Source organism: Anser cygnoides, chromosome 2, assembly GCF_040182565.1.
Source record: "Anser cygnoides isolate HZ-2024a breed goose chromosome 2, Taihu_goose_T2T_genome, whole genome shotgun sequence".
Classification (NCBI taxonomy): domain Eukaryota; kingdom Metazoa; phylum Chordata; class Aves; order Anseriformes; family Anatidae; genus Anser; species Anser cygnoides.
The window spans coordinates 69426050-69451782 of NC_089874.1; the positions used below are offsets into that span (position 1 = coordinate 69426050).

General features: G+C 45.0%; 1 protein-coding gene across 7 annotated transcripts in view; it reads left to right on the forward strand.

Moving 5' to 3' along the window:
* The first annotated feature begins 1660 nt into the window (after nt 1-1660).
* DCLK3 (doublecortin like kinase 3) overlaps nt 1661-25733 on the forward strand; it is a 42012-nt gene continuing 17939 nt past the window's right edge. For 3 of the 7 annotated variants that reach the window (XM_048056116.2, XM_013190432.3, XM_066992386.1), the window contains exon 1: nt 12500-13059. In XM_048056116.2, coding sequence (XP_047912073.2) covers nt 12774-13059 — 286 coding nt within the window. In that variant the 5' untranslated portion in view covers nt 12500-12773. Of the gene's footprint in view, nt 2304-2380; nt 2507-12499; nt 13060-13182; nt 13270-25733 lie in introns of those variants that run through there. The other 4 variants (XM_066992384.1, XM_066992385.1, XM_066992383.1 and 1 more) reach the window with 4 other exon arrangements.

Below are 25733 nucleotides of genomic sequence, written 5' to 3' on the forward strand. Positions count from 1 at the left end.
ATACTTTATTTCTTGATGACCGGGACCCTCCCCTGTTTCCCCACTGAGTGGGTAATCCAGGTTCACAACCTATCCGATGCTTCACAGACAATGCATGGCCTTCAGTTGCCGGCCTGTTAAATTTCAAATTTCTTTTGACTTTTTTACTGTTTGAAGTGGTAATGTTTCTTCACTTATCTGACTTGACACCGTGATTTTCACCTAATTGTTCTAAGGAGTCTGGTTGTCTGCATTTTACAAGGTCGCCTGCTAAGTTTTCTTATCACTGCAAGCATGTCTCAGTACCCCATTCCTTACCTTTAAACAATGTAACTCTGCAAAAACAACATTTTTATTCCCACAATTCCCCCCTTTTCTTCTTTATAAAATACTGATTTTTGCAAAACTTTTCTCTAAGGTGTAATTTGGTAGATATCTTCCTCTTCTTCACTTCCTTTGCTTTCCATCACCTCTAATATCATCATCTTATCTGAGTAAGGTGGTGGCTCCATGGTCATTTGTTTCAATAGTGCAGTTTCAGTTAACCACTGTACTAGTCCTTTTACACAGGGGATAGTGCAACAACCAATGGCTGTCAAAACTCCTGCTACTACGATCAAGGATGTAAATATGGACATTACCATCCCTTTCCATTTACCAAACCAAGATTCCAAACATCTTGTGATGGAAGTGTTTGTTCCTAAGTTTTCTGCCAATTCACTGGCAAGGGTGGTAAGCCGTTGCAATGCTCTAGTTACTGTGCCATCCGGGGTAGTATTGTTGGGTATAAAAGTGGAATAGTGCTTGCTCAGTATCACACACATACACCTCCTTTCTCCGCAAGCATCATATCTAATGCTATTCTGTTTTCCCAAGCCATTTTGCTGGTGGCATCTAGTTGTTCAGTGATTCCTCTTATTGCATCCCTTGTATAATTTATGAATCTCTGCTGATTATAATAAATATAAGTAATCCAATCCACATTCTTATTGATTGCTACCCACCAGAACAGTGACTCAAACCCTGCAGCAGTTTGATTCCTGGCTTACTGTTCATCAGGAACTCCTCTAGGCAGCCCAATAGAATGTATGTACACTCTATCATCAAATGATACTCCTAAGCTTCTTTTACTTCTTCTGGGTATTTGTGATGTTTCTCTTTCAAATGCCAGGGAGAAGGGTATAGCTAATTGAACAAGTGCACAAGTGCCTCCCCAGTTAGCTGGTAGGGTGGACCGTAAGATCTTCCCTCCACAGTACCACCAGAGATCTGCCCTGGGGATCTCAAGTCTTGAGTAGTTTCCCATCAAGTCCTTGGTAGCATTCAAGGTCCTTGTGCACAAGGCAAATTCTCCCAGATGTCGGGTAGCACTCACACCCTGCCGTGAGAGGCAAGCTGTATGGTTACCTATAGCTGTAGAGAATGCAGGGGGAGCCCTGATATTGCTATCATGCAAGGAAAGGAACAGCAAAGAGAGAGACTTACAAGCCTCATTTCCCCAGGCAGTCTTTTCTTGGTACAATGCAATCATGCATCGCATCCCCTGGGAATCCTTGGTCCACCCCAATGGGAAAGGCATTATCTAGACAATCGGTCGTCCCGAGGCACAAGCATAGCAACTGATATGGTTGAGACTCTGGATAGTATATTTGACCCATTCTATCCAGGCATTCACATCCCCATACCCTGTTTCAATCTCAAGTGTTTGAACTGCCGCATTTCAAAAAGGGCCTCCTGTTTTCTCTCCTGTTTTCTCCTTGAGTTTCTCCCTTTCTCTGATGGCAATAGAGGATCGTTTCCATACAGCTATTCTCAATCTGGCTGTTGGGTCTCTCCAAGTTATTTGTTCTCTCTGCTCGATTGTCGTTGGGCATTTAAACCTCCACAAGCTAACACCTCACAAGTATCAAACATGACAGAGTGTGGTACATAATCCTCTGTCACATTCACCCATATTTTTATGGGGTATCCCATCTTACTATTATCTGGTCATGTCTTTTCCAAGTTGATTTTTCCCTGTCATTATTTTTAACCCTTAGTTTTCCAAATAATTATCAATACAAAGAATAAGATCTATGTACACTACTACTAGAACAAAACCCCCTTGGGAGTACTTCGATTCGCTATAGGCCAGTCCTTTCTCTCAATTGCAAGTCACACTCATTAGTTACCTGTGAAAAGGAAAGGGTAGTTTACAATTGTAAGCTTTTATCCTGCTCAGAGTCCACTATGAGATTTTTCTCTTCGATTTCAACTTCCAACAAATCTTCTGTAGGAACAGCTTCCCAGCTAACAGGGTCGACGTATGCCTTCACTTGAATATGGTGAGTCCAACCTTTTTCTGCAGTTCTTACGGCTGTTTCAGTGGTTAGTAGTACTTGGAAGTGTCCTTCCCATTCAGTCCAGAGTTTTGATTCTTTCCAGGTCCGAATCAGGGCCCCGTTTCCTGGTTGATGGTGGTGGGGATTTGAGCCAACAACTCACGGGTCCTGAGAGATGACAAAGAAGAGGACAACCCCAGAATACAGTTAAGAAAACTCTCTTGTTTCGAATTGTGGTATCTCATCCCTTCTGCCCACATAGGGAAATCCAAACAGCATCTCATATGGTGAAATTCCTATATCCTTTTTTGGTGCTGTTTGAACCTGTAGGAGTGCTAAAGGTAAGCACTTTACCCAAGGAAGTTGGGTTTCTAACACTAATTTAGTTAATTGCTTCTTTAATGTCTGGTTCATTCGCTTTACCTTCCCAGAAGAGGAGGGGTGCCAGGGGGTGTGAAAATCCCACTCAATCTCTAAGGCCTGCATTAACCCTTGAAGTACTTGTGAAGTGAAATGACTTCCTTGATCTGAATCAATGTTTTCAACTATCCCATATCTAGGGACTATTTGCTCCAGTGATACCTTAGCCACCGTGTTCGCAGTGGCAGATACCGAGGGGAAAGCTTACACCCATCCAGTCACGTGGTCAATTACGACAAGTACTTAAGTTTCCCTGCTTTAGGTAACTCAGTAAAGTCTACCTGTATACTTTGGAAAGGTCGATCCCTGGCTCCCGTCCCCCTCTAGGTAGGTTACGGATGACCTTTTTATTTGCCTTTTGACATATGGTACATCCTCTGCATATTTGCTTCACTAAAGTGTATATTCCTACACAGACATACTTTTTTAGCTCAACATCACACTTTGCTTGCACCTCCCAATGACTCTCTTGATGTAAAACATCGTATTTGCCTCGTTGGTACTTTATTCAGCATTTCTCTCCCATCAGGGAAGATCCATTTTCCTCTGACTTCATGGCTCCTGATTCCTTAAAAAAAAATCTTTCTCTTAAAACTTTAGTTCTTTCTTAGTTTTCAACAATTCCCTGAATCCTCTCTGGATTTATTCTCCGTTTTCCCTCAGACATTAGATGCCTTAAATACCTGACTTCTCTTTCTACATATTGTAATTTATTTTTTCAATACTCCCAAGCCCTGCTTTCCTAGAAAGTTGAATAGCTTGTTAGTAGCTTCCTTCACAACTGTTTTCTCCTGTCCTGACAATAAATGATCATCCACGTATTTGTAACAGTAATACCTCCTCCGGAGGTTGGAATTGCTCCAAAATCTGTTCTAGAACTTGCCCAAATAAATTGGTGGCCCTGTAAACCCCTGAGGTAAAACTGTCCATCTGTATTGTTGCTTCTGCCCCGCCACCATTTCAGGGTCTTTCCAGTCAGAGGTGAATATATCTTTGCTCTCAGGGCCTGAGAGCACTCCATTAATAACACTGTTATTCCAGTCTAACAATTTACTATTTGAATGCCCAGTTTCATCATCAAATCCCTTCCCAACAAGTTAGTCCCTGCCTTGGGTACATACAGTAATTGCCCAGTGATCATTTTATCCCCTAGTCTCAGCTTGGTGTATCCCCCAAAGGTGGCACTGTTATCCCAGCCCCTTCTACCCCCATCACTTGTTAGGGTTTCATTAGTTAATTTAATCCCTGATACTTTACAGGCCAGTAATGACCTAGCTGCCCCAGCGTATTGGGTTTGATGGCAAGGTTGGGGGGGGGGGTGTTGCAGTGGCAGCCCCCACAAGGAGAATCCAGAGGCCTCCCCGTGACAGATGAGGGACAATTTCATCAGGCCCGAGAGGGGCCCACCGCTGCCCAGAGCCAAGCCATGAGCAACACAGTCCGTGCCTCTGTGAGAGCAAATCCAAGAAAACAAAACTAAACAAACAAACGAAAACCTGCTGCTCAACAGCAGCTGGGAGAGCGAGGATTGAGAAATCTCCCCGCAGACACCAAAGTCAGCACAAAAGGAGGGGGTGGAGGCGCTCCAGGAGCCAGAGCCAAAGGCCCCCATGGCCTGTGGAGAGGCCCCTGGTGGAGCAGGCTGCCCCTCCCCCCCGTACCGCCCCCCCCTCGATACTTGGGAAACTGACCAAACACCACAGCAAATATACCAAAACTTCTAGACTGTTACTTAGATAACGCCTACATCCTCTTTCTCTGCTCATTCAACTTTCCCAACTCATTCAAAAAGTAGCTCTGTCAAACATTGCATACCACACCTTTAACATCTTCAATAACCCTTTTTAACACTTCTTTTTATCTTTCTCCAGCCTGTACTTTCCCATTTTCCTTCTCTCCTCCTATTCCTATTTGAAGTAGCCAGCCTGGCCACACTTCAAAGCCTGTCCCTGAGCTTTCCTTGCCTGCCGTTCCTTCATCTCTCTTCCTCTCCTTTCCATCCTGGCCCTGACTCCTCCTGAAAAGTTTCTTCCTCTTTCTCCAACCCTCTGCCTCGCTACCTGCTACACTGTCAATACCATTAGTTTCACTCTCTGCTTTTCCTTCTCATCTCCCTTCCTGACATACACCTTCAGGGCCTCCTGCAGGAGGGTCCCCCACAGTGACTGTTCACTAAAACCCCCCACCTTCTGGAGCTTTTTCTGTGTATCTTGCCAGGCTTTAATCACAAAATGAACTTTCAAGATGCCCTTGGGATACCGGGTCCTTGGGATTCATCCACGAGTACTTTCTCATTCTGACTCCAAGTCTCTCATATGATTTCTGTGTTGTGCATTATTATTATGCACCGGAATTATTATTATGGCCGGGGAAGAAGGCGATGGCCCAGCTGAAGTGCATCTACACTAATGCACGCAGCATGGGTAATAAACAGGAGGAGCTGGAAGCCATTGTGCAGCAGGCAGGCTACGACTTGGTTGCCATCACGGAGACGTGGTGGGACCGCTCCCACGACTGGAGTGCTGCAATGCCTGGCTATCGGCTCTTCAGGAGGGACAGGCAGCACAGAGGGGGTGGTGGCGTGGCTCTCTACATTAGAGAATCTTTTGATGTTGATGTTGTGGAACTCCAGGCTGGGAATGATAAGGTTGAATCCCTGTGGGTTAGGATCCGCGGGAAGGCCGGCAAGGCTAACTTCCTGGTCGGGGTCTGTTATAGGCTGCCAAACCAGGATGAGGAGACGGATGAGGAGTTTTATAGGCAACTGACAGAAGTTGCAAAATCGTCGGCGCTTGTCCTCGTGGGGGACTTCAACTTCCCGGACATATCCTGGAAACACAACACGGCACAGAGAAAGCAGTCTAGGAGGTTTCTGGAGAGCGTGGGAGATAGCTTCCTGACGCAGCTGGTCAGCGAACCTACCAGGGGTGGTGCCCCGCTAGACCTTCTCTTCACAAACAGAGAAGGACTGGTGGGAGATGTGGTGGTCGGAAACTGTCTTGGGCAGAGTGACCACGAAATGGTAGAGTTCTCTATTCTTGGCGAGGCCAGGAAGGGGACCAGTAAAACTGCTGTATTGGACTTCCGGAGGGCTGACTTTGAGCTGCTCAGGACGCTGGTTGGCCGAGTCCCTTGGGAGGCGGTTCTGAAGGGCAGAGGAGTCCAGGAAGGCTGGGCGCTCCTCAAGAAGGAAATCGTGATGGCACAGGAGCGGTCCGTCCCCACGTGTCCAAAGACGAGCCGGCGTGGAAGAAGACCGGCCTGGCTCAACAGAGAGTTGCGGCTTGTGCTTAGCAGAAAAAAGAGGGTTTATAATCTTTGGAAAAAAGGGCGGGCCACTGAGGAGGACTACAAGGATGTAGCGAGGCTGTGCAGGGAGAAAATTAGAAAGGCCAAAGCTCATCTGGAGCTCAACCTGGCTACTGCCGTTAAAGACAACAAAAAATCCTTTTACAAATATATCAACGTGAAACGGAGGACTAAGGAGAATCTCCATCCTTTACTGGATGCGAGGGGAAACCTAGTTACTAAGGATGAGGAAAAGGCTGAGGTGCTTAATGCCGCCTTTGCCTCAGTCTTTAGCGGCAATACCGGTTGTTCTCTGGATACCCAGTGCCTCGAGCTGGTGGAAGGGGATGGGGAACAGGACGTGGCCTTCGCTATCCATGAGGAAATGGTTGGCGACCTGCTACGGAGCTTGGATGTGCGCAAGTCGATGGGGCCGGATGGGATGCACCCGAGGGTACTGAAAGAACTGGCGGAGGAGCTGGCCGAGCCGCTTACCATCATTTATTGGCAGTCCTGGCTATCAGGGGAGGTCCCAGTTGACTGGCGGCTAGCCAATGTGACGCCCATCTATAAGAAGGGCCGCAGGGCAGACCGGGGAACTATAGGCCTGTCAGTTTGACCTCAGTGCCAGGAAAGCTCATGGAGCAGATTATCTTGAGGGTCATCACGCGGCACTTGCAGGGCAAGCAGGCGATCAGGCCCAGTCAGCATGGGTTTATGAAAGGCAGGTCCTACTTGACGAACCTGATCTCCTTCTATGACCAAGTGACGTGCTTGGTGGATGAGGGAAAGGCTGTGGATGTGGTTTACCTTGACCTCAGTAAGGCTTTTGACACAGTTCCCCACAACATTCTCCTCAAGAAACTGGCTGCTCGGGGCTTGGACTGGCGTACGCTTCGCTGGGTTAGAAACTGGCTGGATAGCCGGGCCCAGAGAGTTGTGGTGAATGGAGTCAAATCTGGTTGGAGGCCGGTCACTAGTGGTGTCCGCCAGGGCTCGGTACTGGGGCCGGTCCTCTTTAATATCTTTATCGATGATCTGGATGAGGGCGTCCAGTGCACCCTCAGTAAGTTTGCAGATGACACCAAGCTAAGTGCGTGTGTCGATCTGCTCGAGGGCAGGAAGGCTCTGCAGGAGGATCTGGATAGGCTGGAGCGATGGGCTGAGGTCAACTGTATGAAGTTCAACAAGGCCAAGTGCCGGGTCCTGCATCTGGGGCGCAACAACCCCAAGCAGTGCTACAGGCTGGGAGATGAGTGGCTGGAAAGCTGCCTGGCCGAGAGGGACCTGGGAGTATTGGTTGATAGTCGGCTGAATATGAGCCAGCAGTGTGCCCAGGTGGCCAAGAAGGCCAACAGCATCCTGGCCTGCATAAGAAGCAGTGTGGCCAGCAGGTCTAGGGAAGTGATTGTGCCCCTGTACTCGGCTCTGGTGAGGCCGCACCTCGAGTACTGTGTTCAGTTCTGGGCCCCTCGCTACAGGAAGGACATGGACGTGCTCGAGCGAGTCCAGAGAAGGGCGACCAAGCTGGTGAGGGGTCTGGAGTACAAGTCTTACGAGGAGCGGCTGAGGGAGCTGGGCTTGTTCAGCCTGGAGAAGAGGAGGCTCAGGGGCAACCTTATCGCTCTCTACAGTTACCTTAAAGGAGGCTGTAAAGAGGTGGGGGTTGGTCTGTTCTCCTACATGCCTGGTGACAGGACGAGGGGGAATGGGCGAAAGTTGCGACAGGGGAGTTTTAGGTTGGATGTTAGAAAGTACTTCTTTACCGAAAGGGTTATTAAGCATTGGAATGGGCTGCCCAGGGAGGTGGTGGAGTCACCATCCCTGGAGGTCTTTAAAAGACGTTTAGATGTAGAGCTTAGCGATATGGTTTAGTGGAGTACTTAGTGTTAGGTCGGAGGTTGGACTCGATGATCTTGAGGTCTCTTCCAACCTAGAAATCTGTGATACTGTGATTATTCCAGCCAGGATTGGCAAGTGGGTATTTCTGCCCTGCCGGTATTACCCCTGGTCCTGGAGGATGAGCTCTCTCCCATTTTTGTATAGCAGCTCTCCTCCTGATCATTCTCATTTCTTCCCCTGTAAAAAACATACTTACAGACATAATTCCTCCCCAAGAGTATAAGTTAGGTCCTAGGAACTGGTCTAATACTTCCGCTAGCCTGTTGGGGTCCTCAATTAAAGACTTCATCTCCTTCTTAAAATCCCTAACACCTCTCGGCTGGTAAGGAGAGGGGAGAGTTCACCTAAGAGGATACACAGTTAGTGTTAGTACTGTCAGTATCAGGGAAGGCAAAATTCTCAGAATCTCTTCTACCTTGTTCTAATTCTTACCAGAGCCTAAAGTATGTTCTTCTCTAGGGACACTGTTAATTGCCGTCCCTGTCTCCCTTCCTGGAGCGACTGCTGCTGCCACTGGTGCAATATTAGGATTATAGGGAGCATAACTTGGCTCCTTCTCCGAAAAAGGAATCTTATTGTTTACACATAAATTTAAAGCCTGAATTTTCATCAGACCCGTATTTTGGCCAAAATACTGCTGTTTCCTTAATTGGTTCTTTTGTCCAGACTAATACACAATATTTACCCATTTCTTTTTTTCTTTTATCTAATTTTGAGATTATTTTTTTGAGATTATTTTTCCAATTTCTTATCATTCTTCAGGAAGAACTTTTGGTAGGCACTCCACCAGGGATATCACCCTGTCCCCTGGAACTCATATTTCCCATTTTTCCTAGCCCTTGTCAGTGTGCTGCTACAGAAATTTCTCTCCTGCAGGGAACCACACACTAACATTCCGATTTTTGGAAAATGGGGGTGTACTGCCAAGCACTTTACTGTGCAAGGGGTACCGCACACCTATGAGTTTACCAGATTCCCTGGTGTCCTTCTGTGGGAATAAAAATGTTGTTTTTGCAGAGTTACATTGTTTAAAGGTAAGGAATGGAGTATTGAGATATGCTTGCAGTGATAAGAAAACTTAGCAGGCGACCTTGTAAAATGCAGACAACCAGACTCCTTAGAACAATTAGGTGAAAATCACAGTGTTAAGTCAGATAAGTGAAGAAACATTACCACTTCAAACAGTAAAAAAGTCAAAAGAAATTTGAAATTTAACAGGCCGGCAACTAAAGGCCATGCATGGTCTGTGAAGCATCAGATAGATTGTGAACCTGGATTACCCACTCAGTGGGGAAACAGGGGAGGGTCCTGTCATCAAAAAGTATATAAACTGTGTTTTGGAACCAGTAGGTGCGCTCCTGCTTGTAGGGCGCCTGCCATTGCAACCATGAATAAATTCCTACTTCACTGAGATCCTCGCCTGAGCCTAAGTTATTGGCTACGGAGTGTTTCTCACACTTCCAAGCACTTCCCTGTGCAAGGATTACCGTACACCAAATTTCCCTGGTGTACTGCCAAGCACTTCCCTGTGCAAGGGCTTACCATACACCACATTTCCCGAGACTTTTCCTTTCTCTCTCTCATCTCATGCTTTGTTCGTCTCCGGCCACATCCCTCGCGGAGCTACAGAACTGCAGATCAGGACACCACACTCGCTTCGTACAAAAGTACATCTCAATCACACGTCACAGAGTCTCACCCGACCCCCAAGGCAATACTTAATATTTCTTACCTTGGTCTGTACACAGAGTTACCGGATCAATTCTTAAACCCGGAGTGCCTACCTTCTTCCCTTCCCCACTACTTCATGGATCCTGCCTCTTTAATCAGTCTTGGGCCCTCTGTCAGCTCTCCGCAGAACTGCCACTGTCGATGCACAGTCCCACAAGCAGGAGCGCAACTACTAGTCACACAGCAGGGTTTATATACTTTATTTCTCGATAACCGGGACCCTCCCCTGTTTCCCCACTGAGTGGGTAATCCAGGTTCACAACCTATCCGATGCTTCACAGACAATGCATGGCCTTCAGTTGCCGGCCTGTTAAATTTCAAATTTCTTTTGACTTTTTTACTGTTTGAAGTGGTAATGTTTCTTCACTTATCTGACTTGACTTGACACCGTGATTTTCACCTAATTGTTCTAAGGAGTCTGGTTGTCTGCATTTTACAAGGTCACCTGCTAAGTTTTCTTATCACTGCAAGCATGTCTCAATACCCCATTCCTTTCCTTTAAACAATGTAACTCTGCAAAAATAACATTTTTATTCCCATAACCAGATAATAGTAAGATGGGATACCCCATAAAAATATGGGTGAATGTGACAGAGGATTATGTACCACACTCTGTCATGTTTGATACTTGTGAGGTGTTAGCTTGTGGAGGTTTAAATGCCCAACGACAATCGAGCAGAGAGAACAAATAACTTGGAGAGACCCAACAGCCAGATTGAGAATAGCTGTATGGAAACGATCCTCTATTGCCATCAGAGAAAGGGAGAAACTCAAGGAGAAAACAGGAGAGAAAACAGGAGGCCCTTTTTGAAATGCGGCAGTTCAAACACTTGAGATTGAAACAGGGTATGGGGATGTGAATGCCTGGATAGAATGGGTCAAATATACTGTCCAGAGTCTCAACCATATCAGTTGCTATGCTTGTGCCTCGGGACGACCGATTGTCTAGATAATGCCTTTCCCATTGGGGTGGACCAAGGATTCCCAGGGGATGCGATGCATGATTGCATTGTACCAAGAAAAGACTGCCTGGGGAAATGAGGCTTGTAAGTCTCTCTCTTTGCTGTTCCTTTCCTTGCATGATAGCAATATCAGGGCTCCCCCTGCATTCTCTACAGCTATAGGTAACCATACAGCTTGCCTCTCACGGCAGGGTGTGAGTGCTACCCGACATCTGGGAGAATTTGCCTTGTGCACAAGGACCTTGAATGCTACCAAGGACTTGATGGGAAACTACTCAAGACTTGAGATCCCCAGGGCAGATCTCTGGTGGTACTGTGGAGGGAAGATCTTACGGTCCACCCTACCAGCTAACTGGGGAGGCACTTGTGCACTTGTTCAATTAGCTATACCCTTCTCCCTGGCATTTGAAAGAGAAACATCACAAATACCCAGAAGAAGTAAAAGAAGCTTAGGAGTATCATTTGATAATAGAGTGTACATACATTCTACTGGGCTTCCTAGAGGAGTTCCTGATGAACAGTAAGCCAGGAATCAAACTGCTGCAGGGTTTGAGTCACTGTTCTGGTGGGTAGCAATCAATAAGAATGTGGATTGGATTACTTATATTTATTATAGTCAGCAGAGATTCATAAATTATACAAGGGATGCAATAAGAGGAATCGCTGAACAACTAGATGCCACCAGCAAAATGGCTTGGGAAAACAGAATAGCATTAGATATGATGCTTGCGGAGAAAGGAGGTGTATGTGTGTGATACTGAGCAAGCACTGTTCCACTTTTATACCCAACAATACTACCCCGGATGGCACAGTAACTAGAGCATTGCAACGGCTTACCACCCTTGCCAGTGAATTGGCAGAAAACTTAGGAACAAACACTTCCATCACAAGATGTTTGGAATCTTGGTTTGGTAAATGGAAAGGGATGGTAATGTCCATATTTACATCCTTGATCGTAGTAGCAGGAGTTTTGACAGCCATTGGTTGTTGCACTATCCCCTGTGTAAAAGGACTAGTACAGTGGTTAACTGAAACTGCACTATTGAAACAAATGACCATGGAGCCACCACCTTACTCAGATAAGATGATGATATTAGAGGAGATGGAAAGCAAAGGAAGTGAAGAAGAGGAAGATATCTACCAAATTACACCTTAGAGAAAAGTTTTGCAAAAATCAGTATTTTATAAAGAAGAAAAGGGGGGAATTGTGGGAATAAAAATGTTGTTTTTGCAGAGTTACATTGTTTAAAGGTAAGGAATGGGGTACTGAGACATGCTTGCAGTGATAAGAAAACTTAGCAGGCGACCTTGTAAAATGCAGACAACCAGACTCCTTAGAACAATTAGGTGAAAATCACGGTGTCAAGTCAAGTCAGATAAGTGAAGAAACATTACCACTTCAAACAGTAAAAAAGTCAAAAGAAATTTGAAATTTAACAAGCCGGCAACTGAAGGCCATGCATTGTCTGCGAAGCATCGGATAGGTTGTGAACCTGGATTACCCAGTCAGTGGGGAAACAGGGGAGGGTCCCGGTCATCAAGAAATAAAGTATATAAACCCTGCTGTGTGACTAGTAGTTGCGCTCCTGCTTGTGGGACGCCCGCCATTGCGATCGCGAATAAATTACTACTTCACTGAGATCCTTGCCTGAGCCTAAGTTATTGGCTACAGAGTGTTTCTCACACCAGCAACCTGCAACGATGATAAATTTGCTTCTAAATCACGGATAAAGTGTCTCTCCATGACTTTACTGAATACTTTGCTTCTCTTACTTGATGTTAGGTAATCAGTTGTTCAGGCATTCAATATATGCTTGATTTACATGGTTTAGCGCTGATCTTCTTACTCCAATGACTAACTAAGGCTACGTGGCATTTGAGGGGCTATAACAAAAGCAGACGCAACCCACCACCCTTGCACTAACAACCGTGAAGCCAGGCAGGACACCCTGGCATCCCCAACGGACTTATCTCCCATGGCAGACAGGTGTTTGGCAACGAGTAAGGTAGGCCACACGGGACGACATCGTGGTACGACTGCACCATCTGCAGCTGAGAGGAGGGCAGCGGGGGGACAGGCTGGAAGCTCCGGGAGGACGAGGAGAGGCGTGAGGAGGGCGGCTCCAGGGGTTGCAGGTACGCAGGACGGAGGGACGGGAAACAGAAGGAGATGAGGACGTGGGCGGTGCGAGAAGATGGCGGCGGGGAGGAGCCCCCGCGTGGGGCTGCCTGTGGAGGGGGGGGCTGCTGCTGGGGAGGTGTGACCGCTTGGCGTGCCCGTAACGTGGCGCCAGCTCCCCTCCGCTGTCATCCTGGCCCTTCCACTGCTCCTGGCAGCCGGGAGAAGGACCCCGGCCCCGAGCGAGCTGAGACCGGACTCGGCACCATGCCAGCCGCCACGCCGCCCCCGCTGCACCCCGCGGCGGGCTTCTGCTGCCCCTACGGCCGCTGCGCGGGTGAGTGGGCTCTCCCTCGCCCCCGGACGGTGGGGTGTAAGGGCGGGGGTCTCTTGGGGGCCCTGGTGGTCGTCCGGGGGGTGCGGGTGAAGGGGGAGGCTGAAGAAAGGCTGAGGTGCTCGGGTGGTTGCTGTTACAGGCGGCAGCCGAGCGGCGTCGTGGTACGGCGCCGGCTGTGTCCCTGTGTCCCCGGCTACTGCACTTGGTCAGGTAGGTTTAACAGCAGAGCAGGTATTTATAGGAAAAGTGCCCCGTAACTTTGTGCTCTGCAGTATTATTTTCTGCCTTCCTCCGGGGACGTTCAGTAGGCGATGGCAGTAAGGCTGGGCGGGCTGCTGGTTGGAGCTAAAGGAACAATTTACAGGTTGCGAGACACCGATCTTGGAAACAACCCCATAAACTAAAACTTTTGCTGCAGTGTGTAATGAAAAGTTTACTTAAAAAGAAAAATAAGACCTCGCTGCAGTGTAACAAAACTCTGGCTCCTTCCTCTGAGCATTTTTACTGTAACGTTTTTGTGTGAGAGGATAATCGGAGTTTATTACCAAATCTGATAGTTCATCTTGCATGCTTTTTCTATGAGCTTTATATAGACATAAAAATATGTGCGTGTCTGCATGTGAGTTTTTCTTCCCATCTCCTCCTCGACTTTTTCTTTAGCCTCCCCTTTCTTCTCTTGGCATGTTTTTTATCCAGTCTAAGTGTGGTTTTGACTTTGAAATGTTGAGAACCAGCAGAGGGTCACAACAGTCAGCAAACCCAACAGTGCTTACAAAACCATTACAGCTACTATGTAGAATTCAAGTGCAGTTATTATGGCAACTCTGTCATGGTCTTCTCAAGAGGTGGCTGCGTTTTCTAGCTAAGGAAGCCGTCCTGTGGCTCTTTGGATAGAACTGATTCTGCAGAGTTTCTTTCTTGAGGTGTAACAGGTGTGAATCTCCTGAAATGGCATGACTCTTTCCATGAATGTTTGTTGTAGGATGCTAAGACATCTCATCTGAGAGTTAGCTTCTGGTAAATCTCCATCTGTGGTTCATTAACCTGAATTGGTTACTTGGGCTTAAACTGTCAGCAAAGATAACTTAGTTTTAATTCAAGTTACTGGCAGCTGTTCAAGACTCTGAATTTGAGCTGTGCAGAAGTTACCTCTTCTCTGTTGTATTGCTTTTTGTTTTTTTTTCCTGTAAACTGAAGTTAATTACCTTGGACACGTTAAGCTGGGTTTTAAATGTATTCTTTAGCAGCATCACTATATACTTTGTATATGTCTGCACTGCTGGTTTTTGTAGTAGCGTTCTGCAGAGCTTCACGTTTTTGGCATCTGTGGGGCTCTCAGCTTGTGGTGTCTATGGGAAGTTGTGTGGGATTTACTTCCCATTTCTAAGATCACTTAGCTTAGTTTCTGTTTCTACAGAAACATGTATAGTTCTGTAGAAATCAGGGAAAGCTGATTGTCCTTCCTTTTCCAACAGTTCTAGGGCTAATTGAGTCGGTGTATGTTGCTGTTTTTGCCCTTTTGCTTTGACTTGATGATTCCTAAATGCTTAAAAGCATTTGAAGTCAATGTTTTATAGATTTTCTTGTACATGCAATTAGTGTCAGAACATTACGGTGACTCCAGCAGTCTCACTTAGCTCTGATACTGCTCTCTCTGAAGGTAATGTGAATCTTTTAATTAGCTTCAGTGTAACTTGGATCAGAGCTGGAAATGTAGTAGTTGAAAGGGGTGAATATGACATTTCTGTTAACTTTGCTTCTTAAAAGTATACTGTTTTCCAGGCTTTTCTTGTTTTTAGGGTACATGTTCTGTCCTTTTTGAAAGTATCCACCCAGTAACTGGAAATACTGAAAAAGGAGCACTAAAGCTACTGCCTTGAATGATTCTCAAGTAGATTTGAGGTTTTAGTAATATTTGCAATTTGTTCATCTTGCCTCACAGTAATTTGCATTCACTGCAAGTGAAAGGCTAACTCACCAACTTCCCTCTGTTACTAGTGTAGTTTACTCAGTCTAGTTATTGTAAGAACGCAAAACTATTGCCTATGTCATGTATTCTTAGAGGAAGCTCCCAGTAGTCATTCTGAAAACACCATCTCCTGCTCAATCAGTATTGCTAGCCTGCACGTATACTTTTTTTCATTTTTCTTGTCACCTCAAATAAGGTACTTAATAGAAGTACTGGATATTGTCTGGTGGTGTGAAAATCCTCATTTTTGTGCTTGTCATCATGCTTTTAAGTATAATTAACACTGGCTTAGAGTTTTGTCTGAGAAACCCATTTTTTTTTTTAGAAGCATTGTGAAACAATTTGTTTTGCAGCATTAACTTTAAGTATATGGCTCTCTTCTGAAAATGTGGTTCTGTAGTAATGGGGTGGGAATTCTACATTTATATGGGAATTAACCTCTCTTAAATATGCTAGATTTCCAAGCAAAATTTTGTGGTAATGGTCCCTTTTGCAAACCAGATAGAGAATCAGGCTCTGGCTGGGTCTTTCCTTTAGTTATGCAATGAGATTATTGGTAATAAAGAATCTGGAAGCCTAATTAAACCCTCAGTGACACCTCTGCAAGCTCTCTTATTTTCACTGGATTTGCTCAGTTGCAACTGATTAGTCATCAAGTTGAGATTTAGGAAGCAATGGAAGTAAAATCCCACACTAAAGAAACATTGCTGCTCCTTTGGCTGAGACAATGCTGGCTAACAGGATTAAGAAGAAGTGAAAGCTTGCTTTTGATGAAACATGAATAAATAATTTGAAATACATGGCAGTTTAGGGGGTCAAGAGCATCAACATGAAAGCAAAACTGTCTGTACTTTGAGAAACACACAGAGGGCTTTGCCAGATGGATCCTGGCAAATCTTGCAGTCGTGTAAGATGTTCTTGTTTCCTTCTGTCAGTTCTGTCCTCTCCTGGAATATTCCTGATGGAAGGTCCTGGACTGCAGACCTCATGTCCCTGGTTATTGGGGCAGGCCCTAAACCTGTCAAACTTAAGAAAGCAGGCATGGCTGTTACTAATAAAACACACAGCTTGTCATCTTTGAAAGAAATGAGCAGTTTCATAACGTTCTTTTTTTTGGTTTTGTGCAGGGTTATAACTTAAACTGAGTCTTACACCTCCAAATGCACTGATTTATTTCACGTGTAGTGCACTTAGTCTTTACAGATTATGCATCTGTATACTTCTTTAAAGGGATTTCTTTATGGTCACTTCTTAATTTGCTACCCTTAAAATGTCAGAAAGAAAAGGTAATGAAAGTGGGGTTCTGCTATTTAAAAAAAAAAAAAATGATGGCACTTGTGACTCATTACCAGGCTACATGCAATCTTTACCTTCATCTGCTGCTCTGGGGGTGATTCAGCTCAGTTTAACACTAACACATGGCAATAGCCATCTGTGTTTTCAGTAAATATATTTTTTTTAGTTACAAATGGCTTGATTTAGATCTTAAACTGCATGGTGGAGTTGCTGTGGGCCTGCAGGGGGAGTAGGTGAGTGGCTAGGAAGGTAATTTTTGCCTATCCACTGTGACCGATGGGGAAAGGGAGTGTAAAAGCATCGGAGCAAACCAGGCTGCCCTGCAGCAGTCTCGGTCTCTGGGGGGAGCCAGATGGGAGGGGACCAGGGCAGACCGCAAAGAGGCTCAGAGCATTTAGGGACTGAGCAGGGAAGATGAGAGAAAGAGGAAAGCAAAACTCTGAGTTCATCTTCTTTGAGGAGAAAGAAGGAAGACTGGCTGTTAAATGTCATTTATCCCTCACGATTCTCAAATACAGTAAATACGGTCACATGTTCCTGCATGCTGAGCCTCCTACATGTGTTTCACTGCAGGTTGGCACCCACACTGGGCTGTTGGTGACACAGAGGCAGCATCTGTCCTCAGAGTGGAAAAATCCAGAGATTGTAGTGAGGGATCCAATGTGGGCATCCCACAGTCTTCCTCCCTTGGCTAGAGTCCAGCCAGCCGCAGGGTTTTTCATCCAGGCCCTCCCTCCAGACAGACCTTCCCATCTGAGGAGCTCTCTCGCTACGTCTGCCTGCTTTTTAGCTTCTCTGATACTCTTTGCCCTCTGTGATCTCCCATAAAGTCAGGGGTCTGTGTCCCAAAACTGCCAGTGAAGTGACATTGAGAGAACTGAGCAGGGAGAAGGGACTAGAGTAAATGCGTGAAAGAATGGGAATGGGCATTTATGGGACTGAAAGATTTGGAGGTCTCTAGATTCTAGTTTGCATGTGTGAGAAACACTCCGTAGCCAATAACTTAGGCTCAGGCGAGGATCTCAGTGAAGTAGTAATTTATTCATGGTTGCAATGGCGGGCGCCCTACAAGCAGAAGCGCACCTACTGGTTCCAAAACCCAGTTTATATACTTTTTGATGACAGGACCCTCCCCTGTTTCCCCACTGAGTGGGTAATCCAGGTTCACAATCTATCTGATGCTTCACAGACCATGCATGGCCTTTAGTTGCCGGCCTGTTAAAATTCAAATTTCTTTTGACTTTTTTACTGTTTGAAGTGGTAATGTTTCTTCACTTATCTGACTTGACTTGACACCGTGATTTTCACCTAATTGTTCTAAGGAGTCTGGTTGTCTGCATTTTACAAGGTCGCCTGCTAAGTTTTCTTATCACTGCAAGCATGTCTCAATACCCCATTCCTTACCTTTAAACAATGTAACTCTGCAAAAACAACATTTTTATTCCCACACATGACAGAGTATTTTATTCTTAAAATCAAAAGCTTATTTTTCTTATGTGCTGTCTGTGTATATGTAGAAGATTGGTTATATGTCAGGTGCAAAAGTTTTCTTGCCTGCTTGGGGCTTATGAGACCAGGGAGTAGGTACAAAGGTGTGTGTGTATTGAACTTCTGTACTCTAGGATTAGTACTGAGGATGTTTTCTTTCCTCATGGCTGACACTTTGGCTATCACTTAATGGGACCAGACATAATTTGCCCAGGAGAAGTTTAGTTCTGTTGGTGATGTGTGGGAAAGAAGGAGCCCAACTTGACATGTAGCTGAGTTTGCAGGGCTGACAGTTACAGGAAAAATAATACTGCATGTGAACTTAAGCAAGCTTGATGTGAAATTATGAAATATAATGAACTTGAAGTCCCATCATATTAATTTTGTAGGACCTTTTAGGGCTAAATCTGTATTTTTGAGACAGATATTATTGTGGTTTGTCCTTTTTGTAGATAAGCCTAAATTAGTTTTACTTCAGTGAACTTAGAATACTGCCTGAGCTGCCGGGGACCTTAGTTTTCTGCAAATTAGGTTAGACTAGGTCAGCAATTGATCTGTTACATTAGTGCAAACTGAACATGAATGTGCTGACATGAGTATGACTGGAGATGCCCTTTAGGGTAGCAGAAGTAATGTTAGAGAAATTAAACTAATTCCCTTTTTTTGACTGAGTATTAAAACTGTTCTTGAAAGAGTCCAGCTGATAAGTGGTGTTTGTAAGATTGAACGTGTTTTTGTTTTACTTTTGTACTAGTGCAGACAGAAGTTCATGGAAATACCATGATTTCTTGATTTTCTGATGTCATCTGGTAAAATACACATTGGTTATCTGAATGTACTTAGATCATGCTTACTTTATTTAGTTTTGGAAACCATGTTTATGATACAGTATGATTTACAGTAATACTTAATTGCACAGTGTGTTTTACAACTGTTTTACCATCAGATCTATTTTGAACATATATCATTGCCCAATGCACTTCTACCAGGCTGGGTACTTACAATCCAACATTATTCAGATTACAAAGTCAAGCCTCTATGACTGTTGATGAGCAGTGCTACCCCCACCCCTGTTCCTGTGCATTATGATATAAACAATAATAAAATTGTCAGATGCTGCTTTTTTCCCCCAGGGTCTCTGGCTCCATCAGTGCATGGGATGGACAAAGCTTGCCTAATGAGCATCGCTGTTTACCCTGGCTGTTCCTGCCTTTCACTGCGTGCTTTTTGGACCCTGCTGTTAGTACTTGTGAGCTCTTCTGTCATGGTTATTGCTGCAGTAGCAAACATGGGCTAGTGTCTTTGTGAAACCTCTAAACAGAGGGCATTAACTGTGTTTTGTTCAGCTGGAGTCAAGACACAAAATACTCAATTCTTTAATGTGGGCAAGAATGCCACTTGAGATGCGCAGGCCCAAGATGTTTAGATGGCTTAGTGTTACGCATGTGTTGTGTTATGTATTGCTTTGTGTGTGGAGTACAGCTTCCAGCAAATTCTCTTGCAAGTGAGAGCACTGAGCACTTTTGCAGACTGGGTCTCAGGATATTGTTTTGGGCACCAGAACGTAATCCTCTCTGAAAAATTTAGATTAATTTGATTGCTCTGAAACTTTATGGGATTGCTTGAGATACAATCCAGTTCTCCAGAGCTGTATTCCTGTAGTCAAAGAAACTATTCTTCCTGTATTCTTTTACTATACTCTAATTACAGTGGTAAAGTTTCTGTAGACAACACTTTTTGACCATGCAGTCCTGATTCCGGTTCATCTGTAAAAGAGTAAAGTATAAAGTGACAACAGAAGGAGGTAGATATCCTTTATGAAGAATCACAGAGGAGGGACGTGAGGACAGTTCTACGGCTCCCAGTCTTGTCCCTTTGCCAAAGTTCAGCATCCAACCTGACTTCCCAGCCTGCTCATATTCTCACCCTCAGGTTTTACTGCTTCCCAATTACAGTCTCCATCTGCTTCCTCTGGGTCAGCAAAGTTTATAGAAATTGCAGTCAGCGGGTATCTAACTGTGGCCCTATTTGCCATGTTCCCTGCAGCCTTTCCCCATCCCTTCTTGTGACTTCTTGGTCCTCTTTTATCTTTCCAGTCCAAATCTACACCAGGTTTCCTTTTCCAGCTTCAGACTCTGGCCCTGCTACACCCAGGCTGGCTTCTGTATGGTGATACCAGAGGAGCAGTGCCCCCTCCAGTTCCCTCTCCTGTTCCCAGCTTTCTTGTTCTCTCTCTGCAAGCTTCAGCTCTTACTGCATTTTGTCTTTTGTATGCGTTTCCTCAATCAGCTTCCACTTTTAATCCCTTTGTCAGGGCTCCTCATCCCATGTTTTATAATTCCTAACCATGTCTCTTTTCTGGGAGTAATTCATCTTCCACAGCACGTGGGAGGCCTGAGTGACTCCCCTTCTCCTTAGTCCTGTGTATCTGTCTCTGTAAATATTTGTCTATAGCCCTAGTCTCCTTTGGTAGCTAAATCCCTGCACTCCATGCCTTCTTCCAGTCTCCTACATGACAAGCCATTTCCAGTCTTCTGTGCTTCCCTTACTGTCTGTCTCCTTTTGAGATGTCTCAGCCACATTTACTCAGTCCCAAGCTTTTGACCAACTGTTCATCTCCTGCTTTTTCTTATTAACAAAACAGTCTCAACCTGATAGCTGGTGGGATTTTTGAAAGCAGCCAGACACTGACTTTCCATTGAACTGGCTTGCAGAGTATCTGAAAATGTGGTGTTCAGAGGTATTTCTTTCCTTCTTCCTCTGCTGCTGTCCGCTGTTGTTTGAGTTACAGAATCATCTGGGTTGGAAGAGACCTCCAAGATCACCTGGTCCAACCTCTGACCTAACACTAACAAGTCCTCCACTAAACCATATCACTGAACTCTATGTCTAAACATATTTTAAAGACCTCCAGGGATGGTGACTCAACCACTTCCCTGGGCAGCCCATTCCAATGCCTAACAACCACAACCCTTTCAGTAAAGTTCTTCCTAATATCCAACCTAAACCTCCCCTGGCACAACTTCAGCCCATTCCCTCTCGTTCTGTCACCAGGCATGTGGGAGAATAGACCACCCCCTACCTCGCTACAGCCTCCTTTAAGGTACCTGTAGAGTGTGATGAGGTCGCCCCTGAGCCTCCTCTTCTCCAGACTGAACAATCCCAGCTCCCTCAGCTGCTCCTCATAAGACTTGTTCTCCAGACCCCTCACCAGCTTCGCTGCCCTTCTCTGGACTCAAGCGCTTGAGTACCTCCATGTCCCTCTTGTAGTGAGGGGCCCAAAAACTGAACACAGTACTCAAGGTGCAGCCTCACCAGAGCCAAATACAGGGGGACAATCTCTTCCCTAGCCCTGCTGGCCACACTGTTTCTTATACAAGCCAGGATGCTGTTGGCCTTCTTGGCCACCTGAGTACGCTGATGGGTTATATTCAGCTGACTATCAACCAATACTCCCAGGTCCTTCTCTGCCAGGCAGCTTTCCAACCACTCATCTCCCAGCCTGTAGCACTGCTTGGGGTTGTTGTGCCCCAGGTGCAGGACCCGGCACTTGGCCTTGTTAAACCTCATACAGTTGGCCTCAGCCCATTGGTCCAGCCTATCCAGATCCTCCTGCAGAGCCTTCCTGCCCTCGAGCAGATCGACACACGCACCTAACTTGGTGTCCTCTGCAAACTTACTGAGGGTGCACTCGATCCCCTCATCCAGATCATTGATAACTCAACTGTATGAAGTTCAGCTGTATGAAGTTCAACAAGGCACTCCCTAATGGCCCTCAACCTCTCCACTTCCTCCTTGAGCTCTGCCACCAGGCTGACTAGGTTGTCCACCTGCTCACAACTCACACACACAGTGTCTCTGCTGCTCTCAGAGGAGAGCAACAGGCTCAGGCACTCTGTGCATCTAGAGACTTGAACTGCCGCATTTTTGAGCATTTTGGGCACTCAGTTTGGGTGGCCACAGACTTTCTAAAAAGAGCTCTCCGCCTAGTGATGACCATGGTGGTTTACCTATAGGTAGGCGGCTGGTAGCTGAGTTGTTCTTGTGAGCGGGGCGGAATGCTCTGCTCTGCCTACACGCACCCTGCCTGCACAAACTGCCGTGCCTTGCCCTGTTTGCCTGTCCTGGTTACTCACGCTCCCTAGGGGCTTTCTTTGAACAGCTGGGGGGGGGGCTCTGCTGCCTCTGCCTACTCCTCCTCAGCCTCCCTCACGAGGGCTGCTGAGTCCTGGGGGCTCCCTCAGCTGCTTCGAGTGGCCTCAATGCAGCAAAAAAGCCCTGCCTGCTTCGATTCCCCGCTCTGCTGCAGAACGCATCTCCATGCTGAGGAGCAAGATGTGATTGCCAGAACATTGGAAAGACAAGTGATTTACCTCAGTTCTGCTGTCTGACCATCCTCTAGTAGTTACTGAAGTAGCTGTTACAGGGGAAAAAGACATTTTTGAAGCTCAGGCTGAGGAATGCTCGAGTCCTAAAGGCCCACCATAGTTCTCAGCTGCATGAGCCTTTTGAGCTCGCTCAGTCAGGAACTAGCTGGGATTGTCTTGCTGTATGACACTGTCTTTATCCAGACCTTGTGAAATTTGACTTCCCTTCCTATGTAGGATGTTGTTTGGGCAAAACTGACGCAGGGTGACTGCCTTTTGTCATTGCTGAAATAAATGCCAGTCCTGACTCAAAATCTCTGCTTTAAAATGCTGTAAAGCATGGCGCAGACAAGGATGAGCAGAAGGGAAGAAAAGTCAGGATACTACAGCTATGGCTATTTAGAGGAAAAATCTCTAATAATGTTTCCAGTAGCAGGGCTGTAAATAATGCCCATGTAAAATTTACTTGACGTAAAAGGATGCCTGTGATCATATTTTGTTTCCATGTAACTAATTTAGTACCTTAAGACTTGTCGTACTAATTCTTCAGCCTCGGACACTGACAGCATGCACTAGCTCTGAAAGTTGCGACATTTAGTAATTTACAGCAAGAAAAGGAGCTTAGGATAGCATGCTTCCAGAGGACTTGCATTGCATCCTGCAGCTGGCTGCTAATGCTCGCTGGTATGTGACCTATGTACTTGGCTGCTCTGAGTTAAAGGCTAGAGAGATTCTTTATTCCCAGTTACTTTGAGATGCTTCTTTGATACTTTGACATAAATGAAAAGTTGGGTTCTGATTAAGATTACTTTTTTTTTTTTTTCTTGTGGTCTTTGTTTTTCTGCATATCCTCAACAGGAATTGCTGGAGTTTAAGGAGAAGCATTTTTAGTGCTGTTCTTTCTCTTCCCATATGAAAGAGTATCTTGTTTATGCTGTCTTGGGACTAATACATCAAGATCACTCCCGATACACAATTTCTGTTATGTGCAACTTCACTTCTGTGAGTAATCCTACTGATGTTTTCAGGAGTTTTCACAATTACTTTTGTGAGTGAAGACTCCTGTATTGATCCAAGGCTGTTGAAATAAATTGCAGGGCTTAAGCAGCAACATCTTAGTCTAGAAAGTGATGCCCATAACTAGATCCTACTTCAGTGTTTCCGTCTGTTTTTAACTGTGTCGTAATGCTCCTTGTAAAAATTTACTTGCATTGCAACCTGTGACTTGATAGCAGAATTAGCTGCTGGGTAAAAGCATTCAGTTAATTACTGAAACTATGATCTCCACCTGGAGAGACAAAAAGTAAAGTAAGATGAGTGGAAATGTTTTAATTAATGAACAAAAACTTAGACTGGTCAAGGGAAGGGATAACTTTTGAAGGGCAAATAGCAGCAATAAATTTTTAATTGTGATGGTTGGTGACCTCTGGCAAACCCCATTACGCTGCTGTTGGGGGGGGGGGGTAGCCAGGCAATTCATTAAGACATTGTGGTTGAAACTCTCTGTATATGCATGTTATTCAGAGCTTAGGTGGTCTGAATTTATTTTATTTTACACCAGTTCCAGAGTATGAACCAAGCCCCTGCCAGGAAAGGTCTGGTAGAAGCTTTGTGCTTTCCTCACCCTGTACTCTACCCCAGGAGGATTGACTGTGGCTTTCACAGATGCTTTGTGAACTGGCTTTTAAAAATGAAGCCCAGAAGCTGTGCTCCATGCAGCAACCTCTTTTTCAAGGGAACACCTGTGCTGTGGTCAGCAGATGGCTAAACTTCTTATGCCTGCAACCTGCTTGGGCTCCCATTCGTGTTGATGTTTGGTGATACACAAGTATATATAGAGGGGAAAAAAAGGACTTGTTTGCATGAATTCATACATATTAAAATTTGCAAGAAATGTACGTATTTTATAACCATTAGCTCTCACTATGACAGTAAAAGGAAAGCCACGTTTTATTCTCTGATGCATCAGTTGCCAGCACTCGGACTCATTGAAGTGTTTCTGATCCCACTTCCCTCTTCCCTCCTCTCCCACTTCTGTATAAATATGGAAACAAGATTTTGAAGCAGTATGAATTGTAGTTATAGGAGTCATGCGTGACCTTTGAAGGCTTTCTAGAAAAGCTCGTAATTGCCTTGTGTGTACACTTTCCTGAAAGATTGGAGCTTGCTTCATATCTATCAATTAAAATAAATTTAGCATAACTGGAAAATAAGTAAAATGAGTAGCTGTAACAGGCGGTTGAAATTAATTTTAGATTTTGTAATATATAGATTAGTCATTGCAACCACTTTGACAAAATTTGGCACTTCCCTCTTTTCTCAGAAAACAGTAGGAGGTACCTTTGTGTTTATTTAGACGCTCAAGTAACTTCTTTCTTCCTGTTAGAAAAAGATGCGATATTATTCTTAATCCTAAAATGGTTGTTTTTATAACTTGTGACTTGCGTCAAGCTGTTTTGGTTAGGAACTAAGGCACTTTAAAAGGCACAAAAACACATCCCTGGATTGTGTGTTTTTTTAATTGAGTAAAACTCTTATTTCGTTATTTATAGAATAAAAAGTAAATGGGATTTCCCTTTAAAGCGTAGCTGACTTAGTGAAGAAAGGGAATGTTATCGATATTTGGGTAATTGAAACAATGCAGCCAGGCACTTAAAATGAATGGTTTGCAGAAAATTGTGATAATAGCAGCATGTCTGGGAGAAACATAAATCTGTGGCAAAAGTCATTATTAGTGCAGCATTGTTTTTGTGTTGTACAGAGATTATAAGCCGTAAAAATGTCACACACTGTTCCTATAAGCAAGGTAGTACTTCGACAGTGGGTACACAGGAATCTGGAAATGTTGATTAAATTCAGAGCTTCGGCAGTTCCTGGTAACCAATATGTGCAGGAAACTATTTAGATTTCAGAGAACTGTTATTACAGCTGACCCCCCCCCCCCCCCCCCCCCCCCCCCCCCCCCCGCCTTCACAGTTAGCTTTATTCTGGGTAGAATGTAAATATCTGATTGCTGGAAACCTGCTAGCACATATGTTGTCATTTTTTGGTAACAAGAGATCATCCTTAAAAAGTAGAATGAAGGCAGGAATAACCTGTGCAACCACCAAGCATTAGTCACATAGCTCTTATATAATGCTTACGTCTTCATTCAGCATGCTGACAGCTAGGCTTCTTTGTAATATTTATCTGGTTCTTCAGTATCTATCTCATTTGCAAGAGAAAGGAAATGGAGCCAAGCACTAAGGAGCATGCTGAGGTACACGCAGCACTTAGTTCATGAGAGTATTGCAACAAAGGAGCATCCTCCATTGCAGCACTGGACAAGGCAGTAGCAGAATGGAGGTCTGTAGCAGCGTCTCCCCATGTGCTCCCCAGTGAAGGTGGCAGCGCTTGGCGTAGTTTTCCTTTTCCTCATCCTAGGTGAGGAGGCGTATTTCCTCTGCACTTATTTTTTTTTGCCTTGATGGAAGGGCCAAATGAAAATATATAGCTTGAAATACTGAAAATGGCATTTCTACAGTTGAAAGCCAAAATGTGGTAGACTTCAGCTT